Source organism: Hetaerina americana, unplaced genomic scaffold (assembly GCF_022747635.1).
Source record: "Hetaerina americana unplaced genomic scaffold, ioHetAmer1.1.p SCAF_8, whole genome shotgun sequence".
Classification (NCBI taxonomy): domain Eukaryota; kingdom Metazoa; phylum Arthropoda; class Insecta; order Odonata; family Calopterygidae; genus Hetaerina; species Hetaerina americana.
Genome location: NW_027287427.1, coordinates 8,996,967 through 9,015,934, shown reverse-complemented (window position 1 = coordinate 9,015,934; position 18,968 = coordinate 8,996,967). Strand labels below are relative to the sequence as shown.

Here is an 18,968-nt window from a genome sequence, read left to right as displayed (position 1 = left end):
AAATTTTACTGCTCTAATTTTTTAAGTTGACATTCGATTGAATACACGTGCAAATTTTTCATTAGTATTCTTCCATGCTAATAGGTTGTCTTCAATGAGGCCTGTTCAGCCAAGAATCGTTCCAATGGGTCCACATATTTCCAGTATTCATGATAGTCGGAATATTGTTAGTAATTCTGCAAGAAGGCTTGAAGTAGGTATTAGTTGGATATTTGTAGCCAATAAGCTGCAAATAAAACTTTACTGAAACATTATTAAGATCATGAAACCCTACTCTATGAAATTTTTTTGCTAGTTTTTTATCTTGATTTTGCAGAGCATCATGATATAAGAATATTTAATAGTGCATTCTAGAATGATAATATTTTGTACTGCTCTATTTTTATATATAATGCTATTCTATTTCAGGTGTTAAGGAACTGCATTAATTGCATATTTGAGAACAAGATCTCGGATGCAAGAAAGACTTTCCCGGCAGTGCTTCGAGCTCTCAAATCAAAGCAGGCCCGACTAGCCCTCTGCTCGGAGTTGGCAGCTCATGTTGTGGGCAATAAAGCAATGCTTGAGCACCAGCAATTTGATTTGGTTGTCAGACTAATGAATTGTGCTCTACAGGTAAATACATCTTAACTGTGCTGAGATTTATTTTCAATGCTCATTGGTGTGTTGCCTATTTTGAATTAAGCATTTTTCTTAAATTAATCATTTGGTAAAGATAAATAAATGGACATCAGTCTCAGTCTTTAATGGCCTATGTATTTCCTTGAACTGATTTAGGTAGTTGTTGCAATCGTGTCTTTGTCCAAGGATATGGAGCTCTCGTCCACAAAATGAATCTTTGTCAAAAGTCAATGGATGTATTTTTTTAAATTTGGAATGCATTCAAATCTTTCTAGCGTCTTAGTTAGACAAAATGAATTTGTTTCGATTATTATTTTACATTTTTATAGTACCTCTTTACGGTACCTACAGCACGAAACATTTTCAAGGTTGCTCATGTATGGTTTTGAATCGAAAATTATCCTTTATAACTCTTATCTCTAGCAATTTGAAGATGAATTTCTAGGTCAGGATGTAACTCCCAAAATTTGGAAATGCAATTCAGATAACTCAATATTCAGGAAAATACTTTCTCTTTTTTAATAAAAGAATATCAGGTTTTACTTTGTGGAATTGTCCATTATGGAAGGAGAGGAAAAGATTGGATATTTCACTTGAAATTTTATTGGAGCAAACCAGGTTTTGTGGGCCAAAGTCATCTTAATATTTTGGACAATTTATTTTGTTATCATGAGATGACATTCGTGGTCAAAACTAGGGTTATGCTTTTTAAATTTACATTGGTATGCATATGTCATTTCTCATGTTTTTCCCCTGTAATTGAATTTAGAAGTAAAGATTAAATGAGGATGATGTTTATTGGTTCCTGAAAGACATGTATGGGACATGTCAAATTGATTGTAAATATTGTAGGCAAACACAATACATTGCAAATAGATTTTGGATACAAATGTACAGTCACAAGTAAAAAAACAGTAAACTGGAGCAGTAACAGCATATATAAGAATAAAATTATTTATCTGCAGAGATAGAGACATGAATTCACCACTGTATAGCATTGATGTTTGCACAGGAACCGATGACGTTCAGACTTAAATGACTTAATAAAAATTTTCTAATTCCCTTAGTTTTATAGATTATGATTTCGGTAATTTCATGCCAATGATTCTTAGCAACAGTAGTCAAGTAATGAGAGTTTCATAAAAGATATGACTCTTGGTTCTTTTGTTGATATCACATGGTGTTATTAGCCCATAGAAAAAAAACACTTTCTTCCACATGACTTTGAAATGGAAAGAATAACGTTTTAAAGTGTTTTGAATAATTTTATGCACCAGGTGAAGATAATGTTGCCTTCAGTGTAACTCGCATTAAGCTTGAGGGCACTTACGTGTGAAATTGAAGTTGGGTATATAAAACAGTTTCTGGCATCACTTGGTGGAAAGCAAAGTGTTTTAAATTTAATTTCAATTGAAGTTGGGTAGTTTCAATGTGTTGTATATTTTTTGGTTAAATCAATATTTAACACAAAAATATCATATTTTATGATGCAGTTTTGTGAAAAAGATAATTTCATTTGCCCTGCTATTGGAAAATGATTTGAAAACTTCCAGTTACTCTCAAGGATATTTTCTCATAGTTAGATATTCTTACAAGAACTGAAAATGATGCTAGAGTTCTATCAATTTGATGTTCTAGTTATAAATTAAACCTAAGATAATGTGAACTTAGTAGCTCTTGGTTAAGCTAGTTTATGTTATTTCCAAAAGGATGATTCTGCAATGGATGAAAATGGAGTTGCAGCTGCCCTTCTTCCACTGGCTACAGCATTCTGCAGGAAGCTCTGCACAGGAGTTATACAGTTTGCATATACTTGCATACAGGTACATTATTAGTATTCAGTTCACCTACTCCTAAAAATTATTTACAAGTTCTTAACTGTTAAATAAATAGTAGTTTCCCTGCCTAATTACTGTTTTTGATACAAATTTATTTCTCTTGACATGCTTCTGAAAATGTGTGCACAATGTCTTCATATTTAATGCTAGAAGCCCTATGAGGCCTAGATGTCTGAGTATGGAGCCCTTTGAATTGTCTTTAAATGATATTTGTGAATAGAATAAAATAGCATTTAATGCTTTCATAGGCTAGGCATGTTTCTTTCTCTTCATTGAGTTAATCCCTATTCATGTGTTCATTTCATAGTAGTTATTTATCCACTTACTCTGCTGTTGCAGCTGGTATTCTCTGCTGGCAAAATCATTGAAACATATTGATTCCCATTTTCAAAATTTTTATCCGTAACATATTATCAGCAATGAAGGTACTATAGTGTGATTGCAATTTTTTGGAGTTCCATAGAAAATGATACAAAAAGCCCATGCATCAGAAAATTATGAGTTGTGAGGTGGAATGTTTGGTAGGCCAAAAAGTGTGTGGACAAATTTTGCATAATTTCTTCGAATTCAAACGTTGACTGACCTATAATATTAAGCATATATGTAGACTATGTAGATCTTGCTATTATCAATTTATTTAGCATACAGATCATGCTACCATAAACTGTACATATGCCAATGTATTAAGATTTGTGTTGCACTTGCAGGTTATCAGCATTTCACTGCGCACATTTAATTATTGTTAATATCTTGTCTTTCCAGGATCACCCTGTGTGGCAGAACCAACAGTTTTGGGAAGCAGCGTTTTACCTAGATGTTCAGAAAGATATTAAAGCCCTCTACTTGCCCCGTCCCTCTGAAATGGCCACGAGCCCCACTGGGCGCCTGGGAGCTGGTTTCCCTCGCTCAGATCTGCCCTACTCGCACCACCATCACCCTCACCACCACTATCCCTTCCAACCACCCTCGTTGAGCCCAGTTAGTCCCCGAGAGGTAAGTAAGCAAAGTAAAACTATTTCAGCTCTCCCTCTCTCGAAAAGTGAAAATTGGGGCTGATATACACAAGGCACATACAGAAATGGGTAGCTTTATATCATCTTGCAATTCTGCTTAATAAAGGTTGAAATTTTTAACAAAATCTGCATCAACAATACCTGTTTAACACAGAAGTAATACATGAAAATCATAAGAAGTATTCTGAAACCAAAATTCTTTTCACAGATAATACTTGTTTCCACGTAGTACTATTCAAACTATCTACAAATCCTCATCAAATGAATAGCACAATGTATTTTTCCACTGTCCTTTGTTTTGGTACTACTAGTTTCAATGCATAGGCGTCATCATCAGGTACCTCTAATCTATACCCAAGCATTGAAACTAGAAGTATCAAAATAAATAATAGTGGAAAAATGCATTGTGTTTTTCATTTAATGGACATGAACTTCCACAAAGTTGAACCAGAAACCATCGAATACAGTTTACACCCTCTTTGTTTCAAGAATTTCATGGTTTCAGATGAAAAACGTCCAGTGAATACTTAAAAAGTTAATTTGTTATTTCATCTTGTTATTTAAAAATGGTAAAACAAGAGATATATCATGTTAAAACAAAAACTGTATGCATATGTTTCGCGAAATGGTTATAGTAAAATTACCGCTTGTCATAGCTTGACAAAAAATATTCATTTAGGTCATAACAGCTATTCTTGATAAAAAAATATTTTAACCTAGATTTAAACATCTGATGAGTTGTTCAGTGGCGGTTAATTATAACATTACACTTTTTGGGAATTATTCCCACTAGCATCTACGTAAAATGCAATCATTCAAATGTGTTATCAGTGGTCTTATTGGAACTATTGATATTGATTCAGAAAATGGGGAATTCTTTATATTTTTGATTATATTATGTATCAAGGATATCACTGAACACATTAAGTGAATTGATCATGTTCAATTTTTGACTGGATTTTTTAGTCATTAGTTCTTGTTAAACAAAGTGCATTAAATTTTTCATAAATAGGTAAAAGAATTTCCATGGAAAGATCGCAGATCAGGATATTTAAGGCCACAGGAACCGTCAGCATTAGAAATTGCAGCTGAGCAAATGAGAATATGGCCAAATTTAGACCCAGGCAAGTAATAAATGTGTGCATATATTGGTGAATGTCCAGTTGTTGATTTTGGCTTTACCAATAGGCAATGTTGTAGTGCACAGGGTGACTGGAGGTATTTTTTTATTGCAGAGAAACAAAAGGAGCTTGTGAACAGTGAAGAATCAACCATGTACAGTCAGGCCATCCATTATGCCAATCGAATGGTTTACCTTCTTGTACCTTTGGATGTTGGCTGCAAGACTCATAAACAAGACTCAAACATGGATGAAGAGAGAGCCAGTAATAGCATTACCAACAGGTACCCCATTATATTTATATTTCTCTATATTTTGAATATGCGTGTACCCTTCGCATTATTCCACTTGAGAGTTGATGAAAAAGAACAAGAAAGTCAGGGTTTTAGTTATCTTAGGGGCCGTATTTTATTAATTTCTGTCCTACTTCTATGACCTTGCATACTTCTTATGCCCCTATCATATTCTTGAATTCTTTAATATGTGCTTGTTCATAATATTTGTTTTACTGAGAGTATCATGCACCCATGATTTTCTCAGTCTAACCAAGTTCTCAAAAGACTCTACCTATGCCTATCAAGTTTCGGGTCCGGTCATTACTATGCCTTGAGTCAATATGTTCACTAATCTTTATCTAACATCCTTACTCAATGTCCCTGTCATCAACGCTCTCCTGTTTTAAAAGCCTTATTACTCAATGCAATTCTTTCTGCTCCGCTTTGACTATCGTGACCTATTAATGAAAAATATATACCGTATTTCCTGGACCATAAGACGCACTTTTGTTACTTCAAAGTGTGCTCTAAATTCAAATCGCATCTTATGGGGTGGGGGTACATGGGTGCAACTTTAGCACAAGCCGATTCGCTGGAAAAATGCTAACTATCAAGTATTTTTCCTGCATCAGGCATAGAAAATGATAGCCTCAATTTTCAGTAGCATCTCTGTTCCGAGTTTTTTAAAGGAACAGGTTTTAATATATTGTTGAAAATAATTCCTAAAAAAATTCCCAAATTGTAAATTTATACCAATACAAGTATAGTATGTTCAGTTTCATCTCTCATGTGATGCTGCTGCTAAACTTAATGTGCATGTGTCCCCTCTGCTATTTCCTTCATGCATCTCTCTATTGGTGGATCGGGATGGTGTGGCAGTTTGCGTACAGGCATACTCCCACCTCAGGGGGGCTAGGGTTTGAGTCCTGGGGGTGGGGTATCCCAATCCCTACTTGATGTGCTTTGTGGAGGGCAGTTTGAGTGAGTATGCAGTCCGTCGGATGGGGCACTAAGCTGTGGTGCCCATGGCACCTTTTGTCAAGAGAAGGCTAACGTTGATGCTGGGTTTCTCTCCACCCTTCATCCCACTCCTGTCCATCCCTAATGGTGGAAATGACCTCAGCTGTCGGTCGCCTCCCCTATAAACTACCTTGTACCTCTCCCAATAAATTCAAATTCTACAGCTATTCAACCATAAGTTGTATGAGAGATTCTTAAAGGCATAGAAAATGGTTGCTTTTAGTACAACTTTTGATGGTATCAATATAATAACAGAAGCTAGGTGTCGCATTAAAAGTTGAAATGATAATAACCTCATGGTATCTTGAGAGAAAACTTGTCATATGTACAGTATTGCATTTAAACTTTATTTAGATGATTTAAAAACTCTTCAAAATACAGAAATGAGGCAACTGAAAGGCGGATAGGCCCAGTGATGATGAATTTCTGGGATTCTATAATGAATATATGTGGCATTTTACTCCTTTCTTTGCAAGTAATAGTTTTTTTGGTCGATTTCCACTCTCATTGAGCTTTTTTTCATCTCCAGTGTTGCCGAGAGCGACAGTGCAGCTGATGCTGAGTCTGGCTTTGAGGAGCAGGATCCCGGCGAGGCGGGCTCAGCTGTAATAAGAATGGTATCAAGATTTGTTGACAAAGTGTGTACAGAAGGCGGAGTTAGTGCAGAACATGTTCGATGCCTCCACCAAATGGTTCCTGGTGTTGTTCACATGCACATTGAAACACTCGAGGCTGTTCACAGGGAATCAAAGAGACTGCCTCCCATTCAAAAGGTAAGAATGAAAATAAGGTTCCAGTTATTAGGAAAACCAGGTTACCTTGCCCAATGCAATTCTTGTCCTTTCCTCTCGACTCATTTGACCATTTTGATCAAATATACTTCATAGGTAGGTAAACTTTTCCACCTGCTCTAGTTTATGAACTCTTATTTTAATATTTAAATTTACTTCCCTATATCAGGTAAACTTCATAACCTTTGTATTGTTCACAGTGATTCTCATTCCATGCTTATCGCATTGGTTTTCTAATGCACTCAGAAATACTTTGCAACCCCTTAGCAGATTGGCTGATTAAAGTTTTATCATCAGCAAACCTGACTGATTTTTTAAATTTTCTGCAGACTTTCATTGCTATCTCCATTTCTTCCCATGCCTCTTTGATCATTGCCTCCAATTATACGTTGAACAGCTCAGGGATAATTGATGTCCCTTCCTCCAATCTACTTCTTTTGTTTTGCAATATAGTCAATAACTCTTCTCAATTTACTCATATTAAATGCCTTCTCAAAATCTACAAAACAGACAAATGCATTGTAATTGTATTCCATGTTCCTTTCTATCAGTGATATCATCACTACTATGGCATCACTTGAGCCTCTCCCCTTTCTGAACCCTAATTTCAGGTATTGCAAACTTGTATTTTTTTAAACAATTCTTTTTCCTGAAACTCGTTGTTAATCATCCCGGTAACTTTGGAAAAGTATCATACTATTCCCAAATGTACTTCATTTCCAGCATTTATTTTGGGAACATTGACACATTATCAGGATAGTATTTAATGGATTTATCATTCTCTTTTGCCTGTGGATGGTAAAATAAATAGAACTAATGTTACTTCTTACCTAAACTAAGAGGTTATTTTATTTCACCTTTTGTGGTTGTTGAATTTGAAAAATTTTAGTTTATGTTTAAGGTTAATGTTAAAAAATGGAGAATTTGACTCGAAAAGTTTTCTTTTCAGCCAAAGATATTGACACCCAACATGCTTCCTGGTGAGGAGTTGGTGATGGAGGGACTGAGGGTGTACTTGCTTCCTGATGGAAGGGAAGAATGGACAGGTGGAGCAGTTGGAGCATTGCTTCCTGCCGAAGGAGCGTTATTCCTTAGCAACTATAGAATCATCTTCAAGGGAACTCCTTGTGATCCATTTGGTAAGAAACCAATTGAACTCCTTCATGTTGCAGACATTCTTTATCTTATCCATTATTGAAATAGAAAGAAAGACTCGTACTTTTCCACAGATTTTATTATACGGCACGACGCGTTTCACCGACTTGCGGCATCATCAGGTACAAATTTGCAAAACAGACAGAGCAAGCATATATACCCTCAGGACAGAGTGGGGGCGGGGAGGGTTGGAAGGATTTGAGGGGGGTGGGGGCTCGCAGGTGCGTTGATGGATTGTTTTGACCATTTCCAGGCTAATTTCTCGGAGAGGAGTGGGGAGGGGTATGGGAATAATTGCTCATTACATAGTGTCGTGTTGGGGTTCACCAAGTGCCTTCTAATCTCTAATTGCTCGAGAGCGTCCATTTTTAATCCTTTTGGGAGTGTGTGTAATATCTCTGGGACAAAGTCACTGCTGTGGTTGAATTCTAGTAAATGCTTGGCGAAGAGAGAGTTGTTATTCTGATTTTTGTGACACCTAGCGTGTTCCTTGACTCGTAACTTGATCCCTTCCGTAACTTCCCTCAAATCCTTCCAACCCTCCCCGCCCCCACTCTGTCCTGAGGGTATATATGCTTGCTCTGTCTGTTTTGCAAATTTGTACCTGATGATGCCGCAAGTCGGTGAAACGCGTCGTGCCGTATAATAAAATCTGTGGAAAAGTACGAGTCTTTCTTTCTATTTCAATAATGGATATCAATTACTTCCACGAAGTGAAGCCTGAAACAATAGAATAAATTCTTTATCTTGTTTTTTTTCCATTCATATGTTCATAGAAAAGAAGCCATCTAGTTTCTCAGAAAATCACACCCACAGTTTGTCTTTAAAAGAGGTGGTGTCACCCAGACTTCAATCTACAATCCACCTGCCTTAAGCTTCAAATAAAAATACTCTGGCTACCATGTTGAACAACTTTAACTGCATATTGTTTATTTAAATCGCTTTGTAACCAGTTGGTTATTCAATGATCTCTATTATTTGCATCATCCCTTGAATATTTTAGCTTTGAACAATCAATGAACCCAGAAACTCTGATCAAATTTTAATATGATGAAAGACTTGTACTTTTCCACAGATTTTATTATACGGCACGACGCGTTTCACCGACTTGCGGCATCATCAGGTACAAATTTGCAAAACAGACAGAGCAAGCATATATACCCTCAGGACAGAGTGGGGGCGGGGAGGGTTGGAAGGATTTGAGGGGGGTGGGGGCTCGCAGGTGCGTTGATGGATTGTTTTGACCATTTCCAGGCTAATTTCTCGGAGAGGAGTGGGGAGGGGTATGGGAATAATTGCTCATTACATAGTGTCGTGTTGGGGTTCACCAAGTGCCTTCTAATCTCTAATTGCTCGAGAGCGTCCATTTTTAATCCTTTTGGGAGTGTGTGTAATATCTCTGGGACAAAGTCACTGCTGTGGTTGAATTCTAGTAAATGCTTGGCGAAGAGAGAGTTGTTATTCTGATTTTTGTGACACCTAGCGTGTTCCTTGACTCGTAACTTGAAATTCCTGCCGGTCTGACCGGCATAAACCCTGTTGCAATCCTCGCATTTCAGTTTATAAATGCCTGATTTGAGAAGGCTATCCTGGGTGTCTTTTCCATTGGCTAGAAGTTTGGAGAGGGTTACGGGTGGGTAGAAGGCTGCTTTGAGTGAGGTGGGTAGGCAGTTGGAAATCCTTTATGAAAGATCTCCCAGAAATGGGATCGAGCACCACTTAAAATCTTTAGATACTGCGGGCTGTGATGCGAAAATTCTTCTTATGGCCATTGATTTTTGTTTTTTCCGTAGCAATGTGTCAACTAGTTTGGGGTTGAAACCATTGTTGGTAGCTATATTAGTGATATTCACGAGTTCAATGTTGAAGTTTTTGGGGGAAAGAGGGATGTGTAGGAGGCGGTGGATCATGGAGTGGAGGGCTGCGTGTTTGTGAGAAAAGTGGTGTGCGGAATCATTAGAAATTATGCGGTCTGTATAAGTGGGTTTCCTATAAATTGCAAATTCGTGTCTATTATACCTAATTGTGATTGTCAAGTCGAGGAAGTTGATGGTGCCGTTGACGTCTTTTTCCATTGAGAAGGAGATATTCCAATGAAGTGTGCTTAGAAAATTAAGGAAGGAGTCTGTCGGTTGGTTCCGGGCCATAGGCATAGTATATCGAAACCAATAGCCCACTTATTTGTTATGCTGATTGTCAGCATTGAAAAGATGTTCTTCTACAGAATTGAGGAAGACTTCAGCTTAGAAGGGGGACAGTGGGGAACCCATAGCTAACCCATCTGTTTGGCTGTAAAGAGTGTGGTTGAAACTAAAATGATTCTGGTTAACGGTCATTTTGATGAGGGAGACCAATTCGTCAGAGATATTTTGGGCAATGGTGGAATCCTTGAGTAGTTCTTCCACCCTAAGCAAAGTTTCCAATATTGGTACACAAGTAAATAAATTGTTAATGTCAAAGGTGACTAGTCTCCCTTTTCCTGGAACATTAATATCTTTTAATTTTCGGGCTAGCTCTATTGAGTTTTTAACTCCGTATTACACGGAAAAAGGTATTTCCCAGAAACACGTATTACACGGAAAACGTATAATGCGTATTATACGGTAAAGTACAAGTCTTTCCTTTTAGTATGGATATTAAATACTTCCACGAAGTGAAGCCTGAAACAATAGAATATATTAATATGATGATGCTGGATTTGTGCACTGGCTATCTTACTGACTTCCTGGACTAAAGCCTGGGTTTAATTCTGGTAGTGATGGATACTACAAGAGTATTCTAATTCAGAGTCTCGTCCACTCGGAAAGCAGAATTTTCAATGCAGTTGTTTGATTTCCACGCTTGTATGAATTTTGAGTATGCCATCATACCAAGCAACTGTTGTGATTACAATATGTCGTTCTTTTATTTCTCGATTTATTTTACTGAAATATAACTCAGTCATTCATTGGTAATAAATACCTGGTGCATTATTTGCCGTATTTAGGTTCTTGATAAGTTACGCTCATTATATCAGGAATCCATGGTATTATGTCTCCTGCAGTGAAGACCCAGAGGAGGGCATTGAAATTAGAAGCCAAATGGTTAATGGGTTCAAAATTCTTTTTATCCCAATGCCATAGGTTACCTTCATTGTTGTCAAGGCTGGATTAACCAATTAGAGTGTTTAATGTACCAGGGAACATTACTATCAATACGGCTGGATGTCACCTGTTCATTTTTCTGTTTGGAAAAAAGTACTTAAAGTAAAAAATGTTTGTGCCTAGGATGAGGGTAGCATTAATTTTTTTACTAATGGGTCCCAGTTTCATCCCCAGTGAAACCGAAATTATAAGAATTTTTTGGTATGACGGGGGTACAGTAAAAGAAACAGGGCCTTCTTTGAAGCAGTGAAGTCCACCTGCCCCAGGGCTTAGGAGTAGATGAGCTCTTTTCTCATGTGAAGAGCCAATTACCCAATTAACTGTCATGGCAGATGTCAAAGAGTTATGAGAACCCTTAATTAATTCATCAAGTTAAAACTCAGTCGAAACTGTAACTTTTTGGCATATCTTTGAACTGATAATTTTTAAATTCTCATGGATAATAGAGGTGAAAATATTTAAGGGAGACTATGGAAGCATCTGGTCTAGGAATAATGGAAAAATCAGATACTTCAATGATCAGGATTAATGGTGAACCCTGCAGTTGTTAGGGTGCTGAACAAATAGCACCTCCAGTGGTTTATTCTTAGGCATGGTAGAATGTGGAAACCATGGTGTCTGATAATAAATTCAAGGAGACTAGCCACTCTATCAAACTTTTGTCTGCCCTATGAAATGTCATCTGCTAACTAATTATTTGCCTGATCCTTAATTCTTTGGCCCCTGCTTCAAAAAATCAGCACTTTCCCTTTCCAAAGAGGAAAGCTCTATGACCACTACTTTGGGTGAAACTAGTAGTCTCTTTTTCTCTCTCTTTAGAGAGCATTAGAGTCATGTTAGTTGGAGCCAGAAAGTTAGAGTTTTGAAGTTATTGTAAAAATTTAAGCTGATTTTTGCTGCCTAATTTTTAAAACATGCATTTATTTTACAGCTTGTGAGCAGGTAGTTGTGAGGGCATTCCCTGTCTCATCTTTGACCAAGGAAAAGCGAATACCAATCCAGTACTTGTCTCATCTGGACCAGTATTTACAGGAAGGATTGCAATTACGGTCATGTACATTCCAGGTAATTGAATAAGAATAGTTATTACTTAAACCTATTGTTTGCATGCTTGGATCATACCAGAGAAACTGTACCACTGGGATTTCTACGTGAAGCAAATACATGTACAACATGTAATGTCCATGTTTCTGAAGCAGCCTTCCTCATATGAATGACTTTAAGAAATGTATGCCCTTATTTAAAAGTGGGACTATGCAAACCTCAAGCATTGTGTTCACAGTCTGTTCTATAAGTTGGAACTATTCTACCGTGTCCTACCAAACAGATCTTCAGGTTGATTACTGTGTTTATGATTTTTAATGGCAATTCTCTTTAATATTATCCTTTAATAGCAATAAAAACTGTCAAAAATATAATGACATGTTTGGAAATGATTTATTTGACTAACAGAAATGTTTACATTAGATATAATATATATTTTTCTCAATTTGTCACAGCTGGTGAAGCTGGCATTTGATGAAGAAGTGACATCTGAAAACATAGAGTTATTACGTAAAATGATCCACAGGTTAAGGCACCCGCCTCATGTTTATCATCATTTTGCATTCACTGGCCAAGTTGTTGTTCCTCAAACTCCCCTCCACAAAGGGAAGGAGAAGAATGCCACGCTCAAGTAAGTTTCTTACCTAATGAAACCAAGTTTTTATATTTTGTTTATTTGTGATGGTATTTTTGTTGTAAAATTAATGTACCGCGTAATGGTTATAGGTTCCATTAACTTATCCAGCGCAAAAAGTTTACTTTTTCTATTTATCGTTATTATATTATAGTTTTATTTTCTATTTTTCTATCTTTTCTGCCACTTTGTTCATTTTGCATGTTGATTATTTTAGTGAAAGGGAGATGAGTAATTTTAAACCACACCTCTTCATATCCACGTTAATTACAGGGGTTTTGCCAAGAAAACTTTGCTCAAAACTGCCAGGAAGGCAGGATTCAAACAGAAAGCAACATCCAAGAGGCAGAAGTATGTTTTACCTAATATGTCAAGTAATAGCAATAAATACTTGACATCCCCTGGAAGGATGAGCCTACCCCCGACAGATCCAGTGGACTATGGGAATGAGGATGATGTTTCGAGTAAGTTCTTTGTTATTGTTTTCTCTGCTTCATGTTTGCTTCTCATGCTTGATGAGTTAATTAATATTGATCATTTTAACTCCAGAGTAAAAATTTTCCCCTACTTATTTGAAAATTTAGTCATTTAATTTCTACACTAGAATATTAAAATCAATTAGTCCTTGAAGAGCCTATTCGTATTGGTCTATTTTATACCAGCTGAAGATGTATCATATCCTGATCAAAAGATTCTAGAAATGTGATTCCCTTCTTGGAATAAATTTGAGATAAGTAAATAGTCTAAGAATCAAAATACCTGATGAATATTTCTCCGGGGATCACCGAGGGATTTTATATATATGTAAAGCAGTTTTACAGTGCTCAGCATTTAAATGTTTATATGTTAGTTTTACAGTGAGCAGGAAAATTCTGCAAGAGGTTGACATAAATGTAATAAGCTTGCTAATAAGTTAAAGAATCTTCACATTTTGAAACCTGAGGATAATTGTGAAGAACTTTTTCCACCTTTAAACTTCAACTGCTTTTTGCATTCTGATTATATTTTCTCAGACTTGAACAAAATTTTAATCATAAACAATAACTTTGATCCACATAATATGCTACCATGAAGCTGGCTATGACAAAGTGGTATATTTTCATTCTTTCATTGACTTAGGGTCTGTAATTATTTGTACATTGTCAGTGATGATGAAAAGTGGAAAAAGCTAAACGGGAAAAGCTAAAAAGAACGACATTGACATGGTACCAAAATGTAATTGATCTCCTATTCCCATATAAGGTGTGGAATCTCTAAATTCTCATCATTACATCTTCTTTATTTACATGTGTTGCACATTATATTAACAAATTTATGGTCATTATATTATTTTTTATAGTCTTAAAATATCAAAATTGTGAAACATATGAACACACTGAAAATATATTTTTCTCCCAGTCCCAATTTTACTTATCCACTTCCAGTGTCCCTTCAAAAATGTAAATTTTAGGTTTACTCTAGTAAATAAATGGCAGAAACATTTACATAATCAGATTGGGATTGGGTAATTTAATGGGAAGAATTAGTTGTTAACTTTAGATGGTGCATTTCTATGAAAACTTCTTGTTTTTTTTATGAGCTCTCGTCTGTAGTAAAACCTTGATTTAACAAACCTCTCAGGGGTTGTGTCATTGATTTGTCATGTGAAGGTTTCATTGTAATAAGTTTGGATGTGGCTTTAAATAAATACCCCATTTATTTGGAAAAATTGCACGTAATGTGTTTTAACATAAGTTTGAGTATGTGTGGTACTACGTCCTGACAGAGATACAAGTCCACCAGTAACTGTCACTTCTTCAAATTATTCTTGTCTTAGGCAATTCAGTTCAGACTTCTAATTTAGTTACATAATTTTCCACTGATTATCACACAAAAGGATTGGTAAGGTATATAAAATAGCTCACATTCAAAAGAAAAATATTCATGTTCTCATCAGGTTTATTTATTGTTCAAGATTGATTCATTGTTGATAAAAATGTAACCTGTAATGAATCTTGAGTCTTGAAGAGCAAAGTGAGTATAATATAATATAATATAATATTCCACTCCATTTAGATTGAGTGCATTTTTCAAATCAGCAAAAAAATCTTGATTTCATCATACCTATGTATTGCAATGTGACTACTTGGAATTTAATAAAATAAGTTAATATACATAACAAATAAATTTCAACTAAATCTCTCAGAAACATGCCCAAGCTATATTGAAATGCAATGTTTCACAGCTCTGCATTCCTACGTTTTTCCTCTACTTTTCAATAAAAAAGCATTCACTTGAGATTCTCTTGACAGGCATTCTTGTAAATTGTCCAGTATTTTACTGACCAGAGACATCCTGCACCAATGGTTGCCATAAGTTGAAATTTACTTCTTTTATTTGCGTTGTAACTGCCAAAACTCCTGTTAATAATCTGCATATGTGGCAGCTATTGCTTTACAGAAAATTGATGCATTTTGAGAGAATTAGCTCCTTGTAGTAAATGTTTTGATTGTTTAACACTTATGTGTATAATTTATGTTCATTAATGATAGAAGTGGGTCGCAGTAGTCCAGGGGTAGAGCATTGGACTATGGACATTGGACATGATGTTGGGCTTAGTACTAGGTGAACTCTACCATCACTTACCAACTGATCTTAGGTTGATTACTGTGTTTATCTTTATAGTGATATAAATGCAGCCATTGCTTTCCACAATTGTAATGAATTTATTATGAAAATACTAACCAACACCATCATTGTGGTATTTTTCCATAATTAAAACCAATACTTACTCTTTAACTTCCATGATTTATTAATCGAATGATAGTAGTAGCTTCAGCCACTGGGCTATCGTCAGCCTCACTGATGATTGCTCAGTGGTCTACTTAGGGGGTGACCTGACATAAAAAAGTAGGAAATATTCATTCCTAACCCATCATCCCTTAGGATTGCTATTATTCCTGGGTCAAATATTGATTTTTTTATGCATAACATTAAGGATTCCAAGTGACAAAGTATTTCTCCATGTGAATTTCTGTCACTCTAACAAGAGATTTAATTCATTTTTACAAATAAATCATTAGAAAGGGGTTCATCATATCAAAGTTTTTCTGGATGTCCCTCCTTTTGAAGAAAACTGAAATATTGTTTACACCAGTGTTGTACATGATGAAATGTGGAGTGGTATATTATTATGACTTAACTTTTCTTTTTGTTTTTAGTGCACACAATAATTGGCTGTTAGAGGGACTAATTATTATGCTTACCTTTTTGATGAAATAGTTATTTTGCTTGTTCCAATTATACTTTTTGCATATCCCTTTGCCACAAAGATTCTGGGTCAGAATCTCCTGGTGCTTTAGTGTGTGCTTGTATTTGGTAAAAATTGTGGCTTGTTATTGGTAATAGCAAGCCTATCATGGTCTTTTCTTTCATATCCACTATCCACTCTAATGTCATAACCTGACTCTTTGACTTAGTGTCGTCATCAGTTGTGCATCTTTCTCTTAGAAATTTATTGCCAGGTATTTTTTTCAGTTTATGTAGTTTTGCCATTTTAAGATTTAAGTTATTAATCCAGGGTGTGCTGATACCAAAATTCAATTTATCGGTGTTTAATTGCACATTGATTAGTATGACTGGAAACTTTTTATATTTCATTTTCAACATATATCTTAAAAATTTTACACACCATTTCATGTGACCCAAAATTCAATGTTTAAGCCTTATCATGTCACTTTTGTCAGGATTTTAAGAAATAAATATGAAAATTTAAACATTATTAATGATTTGTATTAAAATTGGGTATCATAGCTCTATAGTATTGACCGAAATGGACATTGAGAACATTTTATGGCACATAAATTGCTTAATATTCCAAATTTAGCGATGTCATTCCATTTAGAATTTTCTATTTTGGAACTGCACCCATTTCCGACCCCTGTACTTGTTTGCCCCTGTATACTTGATGCATTTCAGATGATAATCTGAAGATGCATCAAGATCTACATCTGATTCTTTTAAAACTCCAAAAGGTTACCCTGGAATTTATAATATATGGCAGTGTAGTGAGTGGTCTGTGCATTCATGTGATAAATGGTGAAAGATATGTAGTTAGTATACCCTGTTCATGTGAGATATTTACTACTGACATAAGCGTGCATTTTACAGCCATTTTGCTCTATGCTTGCGTACAGATATTAATGGCTCATCCTTAGTGTTATTGTCGAAAAATCACATCAGAACTAATTTTTTTTATTTAATGCAACAGTAGATTTATATGGAGCGAAATTGCACTGCTTTTAAAATTTTCTGCATATACTCATTTACTATCTATTTCTTTCTGCTGCTTCAGGAGAAAATCGTAAGTTGTGTGCACACTGTAAAAAATGAACTTGGAGACTTCCATGAAAATTAAATAATGCTATAGATTCTGTCCAATGAGCATGCCAGTTTAAATCACAGCAATGCACTACATGCTTGTGTTGCTTAATACAAGCTTGCACAAGCTACAAGCTTGTGTAGCCGGAGGCCTATAAAAGAGCATGTATGTCATGTAAAAACACCTGGCATATGTTCAAAAGCTTTGCAGATTTCATCAACATAATTCATGCTACTTAGAAAAGTGATTTTTTTATAAAAAAAAATAGTCATCTTGCTTTTATGTGCATACTGAGACATGTGATTTATTCTTTGTTTATTCAAGTTCATTCTAGTTAAACATTTTGTAATGAAAAAGATATGTTAAAATGTTACTAACATAAGAATTTTAAAACAATTTTATAGTGAACCATTTCAAATATATCTCAGATTCATTCAAGTGATTACTAACTGCAGTAATTTATTTATCATTGCAGTTGTATAATATTATTTGCAATATATTAGTTGATGTAGTTAAATTATATTGATCCTGTTTTGTGGTTCCAAGGCTTTTTCACACGTGTAATCATGTGTTTTTCTCTTTTAAAAAATGTGTTACAGACATTTTTTCATAATTTGCATGCAACTCATAGAGTTATTGCTGTGCGTTGGCTATAGTCATAAAACAGAAAAATCAGTCATTTAGTTATATTTGTCATGAGTAGGCATTTCAGTAATTTGCTGCTCAATAGGAGTGGCATGAAAAAAAACTTCTTAAGTCACTGATATCATTCGCAAAAAGCTTTTGCCTCAAAACATATATTTTAATCCTCACTACTGTGCGTTTATCCTCAAGTATTCTTATGATACATTGTATTACCACATTAAAAATCTTTGTTACATCAGGAGTTCATTTTTGTACCCCTATAGTATTATTTAATGCTTTTTCTCCTGCCCAATGATTGTCATTTCCTATGTTCCTCTCCAGTGCTGGATGAGTTTGAAATGACTGGTCCAACTCTGGCAGCAACTCCGGCTCCAGCTGATGCAAAGACGTTGGAGCGTCTTTCCGAAAGAAGCTACGTGAGGGACTGGCGTCGCTTAGGTCTTTGTTCATCCACGCCCGTCTCCACCCCCACCTCTCTTCCCCTCTCAGCTCTCCCCACCTCCGCCTCCAACTCCTCCTCCCTGGGCCCTGGCTGCAGGCAGCACAGCGACCCATTCCGCATTACCACCATCAACAGTAGCTACATTATGTGTCGGAAGTAAGTCACTTTCATTACTTTCTTCGAATCAGTCATAGTTGTTATGTATGTATTACATTCAAAGCACTTTGTTTCATGTGAAATTGCTCAAGCCCACCATTAGATAGAATCGTGAATTGTTTTTTTGCTCCAAACTTTTTTTTTCCTCACTTGTGTCATATTTTTTTTTTTACATTCTGTTTTTTGATCATACTAGAATACCCAACCGAAATTGAAACCATTATTGTTAATCAATCAGAATGTTTATTTTGGTTACTTTGACCACTTATTGATTGAAACTCACCTCGGAATGAAATCCAATCGCAATGAAGTTTTGGATAATATTGAGAAATCATGTTTCTAATCCAGGTTCAGAGTCACAGGGTTATGTTAATCCTATATCAGAATGCTGTTAATGGTCCAATTCTAACATAGTGAGAGTCATCCCTTGGCTAATTACATTCTACATGTGCAATACTTTTGTGGCAGATATATTCGTTTAGTCATTCATGAAATCATGACACCTCAATCCATGATGTAGTTAATAATTAACCGGCTCATATTGGAGATGTTGGAAACCAATCTGAAGGAAAGAATTTCATGCGTTCACTCAGGCAATATAAATCCTCAGGTAGATGAGATGCTCTGAAATATAGACATTATTGACATTCATGAATTATGAAATTAAGTTTTTTGCCAGATTGATAAAGGAATTGCATAATGCAGTGATCG

At 35.7% G+C, this 18,968-nt stretch overlaps 1 protein-coding gene across 3 annotated transcripts in view; it reads left to right on the top strand.

Moving 5' to 3' along the window:
* Window positions 1-18,968, top strand: part of Sbf (SET domain binding factor) — an 82,078-nt gene that overhangs the window by 22,881 nt on the left and 40,229 nt on the right. For all 3 annotated transcript variants that reach the window (XM_071597023.1, XM_071597024.1, XM_071597022.1), the window contains 12 exons: window positions 85-193; window positions 409-615; window positions 2,331-2,444; window positions 3,222-3,452; window positions 4,485-4,596; window positions 4,708-4,876; window positions 6,417-6,660; window positions 7,628-7,817; window positions 11,908-12,041; window positions 12,476-12,651; window positions 12,928-13,118; window positions 17,981-18,257. In XM_071597023.1, the coding sequence (XP_071453124.1) occupies window positions 85-193; window positions 409-615; window positions 2,331-2,444; window positions 3,222-3,452; window positions 4,485-4,596; window positions 4,708-4,876; window positions 6,417-6,660; window positions 7,628-7,817; window positions 11,908-12,041; window positions 12,476-12,651; window positions 12,928-13,118; window positions 17,981-18,257 (2,154 nt within the window). The remainder of the gene's footprint in view (window positions 1-84; window positions 194-408; window positions 616-2,330; window positions 2,445-3,221; window positions 3,453-4,484; window positions 4,597-4,707; window positions 4,877-6,416; window positions 6,661-7,627; window positions 7,818-11,907; window positions 12,042-12,475; window positions 12,652-12,927; window positions 13,119-17,980; window positions 18,258-18,968) is intronic.